Source organism: Tupaia chinensis, unplaced genomic scaffold, assembly GCF_000334495.1.
Source record: "Tupaia chinensis unplaced genomic scaffold, TupChi_1.0 Scaffold149964_2, whole genome shotgun sequence".
NCBI lineage: Eukaryota > Metazoa > Chordata > Mammalia > Scandentia > Tupaiidae > Tupaia > Tupaia belangeri.
The window spans coordinates 2,148,000-2,150,310 of record NW_006209806.1 but is presented as its reverse complement, the minus strand read 5'-3'; the positions used below and the strand labels follow the sequence as shown (position 1 = coordinate 2,150,310).

The following is a 2,311-nucleotide window of genomic DNA, read 5'->3' as shown; positions in this document are numbered from 1 at the left end:
GTGATGGTGATGAAGATGGTGGATGTGGGGTGGTGGTAGAGGTGGTGATGATGGTGGTGGTGGTGATGTTGGTGATGGTGATGAAGATGGTGGTGATGGTGGTAGAGGTGGTGATGGTGGTGGTGGTTGATGTTAGTGATGGTGGTAGACGTGGTGATGACGGTGGTGATGGTTATGTTGATGATGGTAATGAAGATGGTGTAGGTGGTGGTGGTGATAGAGGTGATGACGGTGGTGGTGATGAAGATGGTGCTGGTGGTGACGGTGGTAGTGGCTGATGGTGGTGATGGTGGTGATGGTGGTAGTGGTTGATGATGGTGATGGTGACAAAGATGATGAAGATGGTGGAGGTGGTGGTGGTGACCTCAGTTCACTTGTGCTGCCCTAACCAAAGACCATAGACGGGTAATGTATGAAGTGGAAGCTTCCTCCTCACGGCCATGGAGGCAGGGGCGTGCGAGGCCAAGCAGGCCTGGTGGGCAGTGAAGGCTCTGTCTGCGTCCAGAGTGGAGCCTGTGGCCCCATTTCCGTGTCCCTGAAGGAGAGGAGAGGCGAGGAGCACTGTGTCCTCACACCTTGGGGTGTGGGAAGAGGGTGCCCTCTGTCTAGCCACTTCATGGGGCACCAGAGCCCAGTCATGACTCCTCCCTGAGGGCCCCCTCTTAGGACCATCCCAGGGGTTAAGTCTCAGCATGGGTTTGGAGGCCACATGAACTTCTAAACCACAGCCGTGAAGATGGTGGTGACCCCGATGATGAGGATGGGGTGTCACGAGCTGTCACCCTCTTTCCCACTGTAAATAGGCCTGTCTCAGGTTCGAGTCCCGTGTCAGGGACCAGCAGTCCGAGGCCAAGAAGGGATGTCTTTGAGTCACACCGGGGTGGTCTGTCTGGTCCCTCCTCCCACAGCAGTAGACAGCAGGTGGGGACGGGGGTCCCCCTTACCTAGAAGGAGCAGGCTCCTGGTGGGCACCGGCAGGACTGCAGGCACACCCTGACAGCCCTGAGGGCCCACGCCTCCCCAGGGCCAGGTGGAGATTGAGGACCAGGTGGAGGGCCTGCAGTTCGTGGCCCAGAAGTATGGCTTCATCGACCTGAGCCGCGTCGCCATCCACGGCTGGTCCTACGGGGGCTTCCTGGCGCTCATGGGGCTCATCCACAAGCCCCAGGTGTTCAAGGTGGGTCCCACAGCAGCCTAGGCTGCACGGCTCGCCCCGCCCCTCCCAGATGCACCCCCCGCCCCCACTCGGAGCCCCGAGCCCGGGAGGCACCCCGGCAGGGGCCTTGCCACGTGGCTGTTTCTCCCCGCAGCAGCCCCACGGGCCGTGCCCCTCTCCTCCTTGCCCGCCACCGCTGATCCCAGGATGGCATCCGGCTGCACAAAACCCCACCAGCAGCTCTCTGTGGGAGGCTGAGCCCGGGACCCCGGCCTGGATGGGCAGAGGTGGGGCCTAGTGTGATCAGCGTCGGGGAGGGGCCCCAGGCCGGCACCGTCAGGGCACTGCGGGGCGCCGTGAGGAGGAGGAGGCGCAGGATGGCGGTGGGCCCGGCTCGGTGGCTAGGAGGGGCCTCAACCGCCCTCCCCCGCGCCTGCCCTCCCGCAGGCGACACACGGTCCACGGGGCGCACACGGTCCGAGGGCCCTCCCCTGCCAGCCCCCGTGTGCATGAACGCCCACCCCTCCCCCGGCTCGGCCGCCAAGCGTGGCTCCCGGGCCAACGCCTCTCTCTGTCTCTCTCTGCCCTGTCGTGTGCTGTGTCCCCCAGGTGGCCATCGCTGGTGCCCCGGTCACAGTCTGGATGGCATATGACACAGGGTACACGGAGCGCTACATGGATGTCCCGGAGAACAACCAGCACGGCTACGAGGCGGGCTCCGTGGCCCTGCACGTGGAGAAGCTGCCGGATGAGTAAGGCCGCGCCGGGTCCCTCCGTCCCCGTGCCGCCAGTTGCCTGCACTCGAATGCACTCCCGTCCACTCACAACCCAACCGGGAGACCTGCTGAGGCCGGACACAGGCGCCTGCCAGGGCTGGGTGGGGGCCGCAGTGGCAGGAACATTCTAGAGCTAGGGAGCCGAGCCTCGGTGGGTGCACAGCATCGAGGATGCACCGGCACCCACTCAGTTGTGCCCTAGACTTCGGGGACCCCACGTGGTCGACCGCGCTGTTCGAGTCGCGGACCCACCGGCTTGAGGAACGTGCTGGGCGTGTGTGTGCCTGCCCAGACATCCCGAGAGGAGGGCCGCATGGAGGAGGTGGGATGTGGTGTGACCATCCCCCACGGGGAGGCTTTCTTACCTTCTCTCTTTCCC

At 64.1% G+C, this 2,311-nt stretch overlaps 1 protein-coding gene across 1 annotated transcript in view; it reads left to right on the top strand.

Annotated features, from left to right (window-relative positions):
* Nucleotides 1-2,311, top strand: part of DPP9 (dipeptidyl peptidase 9) — a 63,986-nt gene that overhangs the window by 56,795 nt on the left and 4,880 nt on the right. The window contains 2 exon segments of the mRNA XM_027769611.1: nt 1,025-1,177; nt 1,766-1,908. Coding sequence (XP_027625412.1) covers nt 1,025-1,177; nt 1,766-1,908 — 296 coding nt within the window.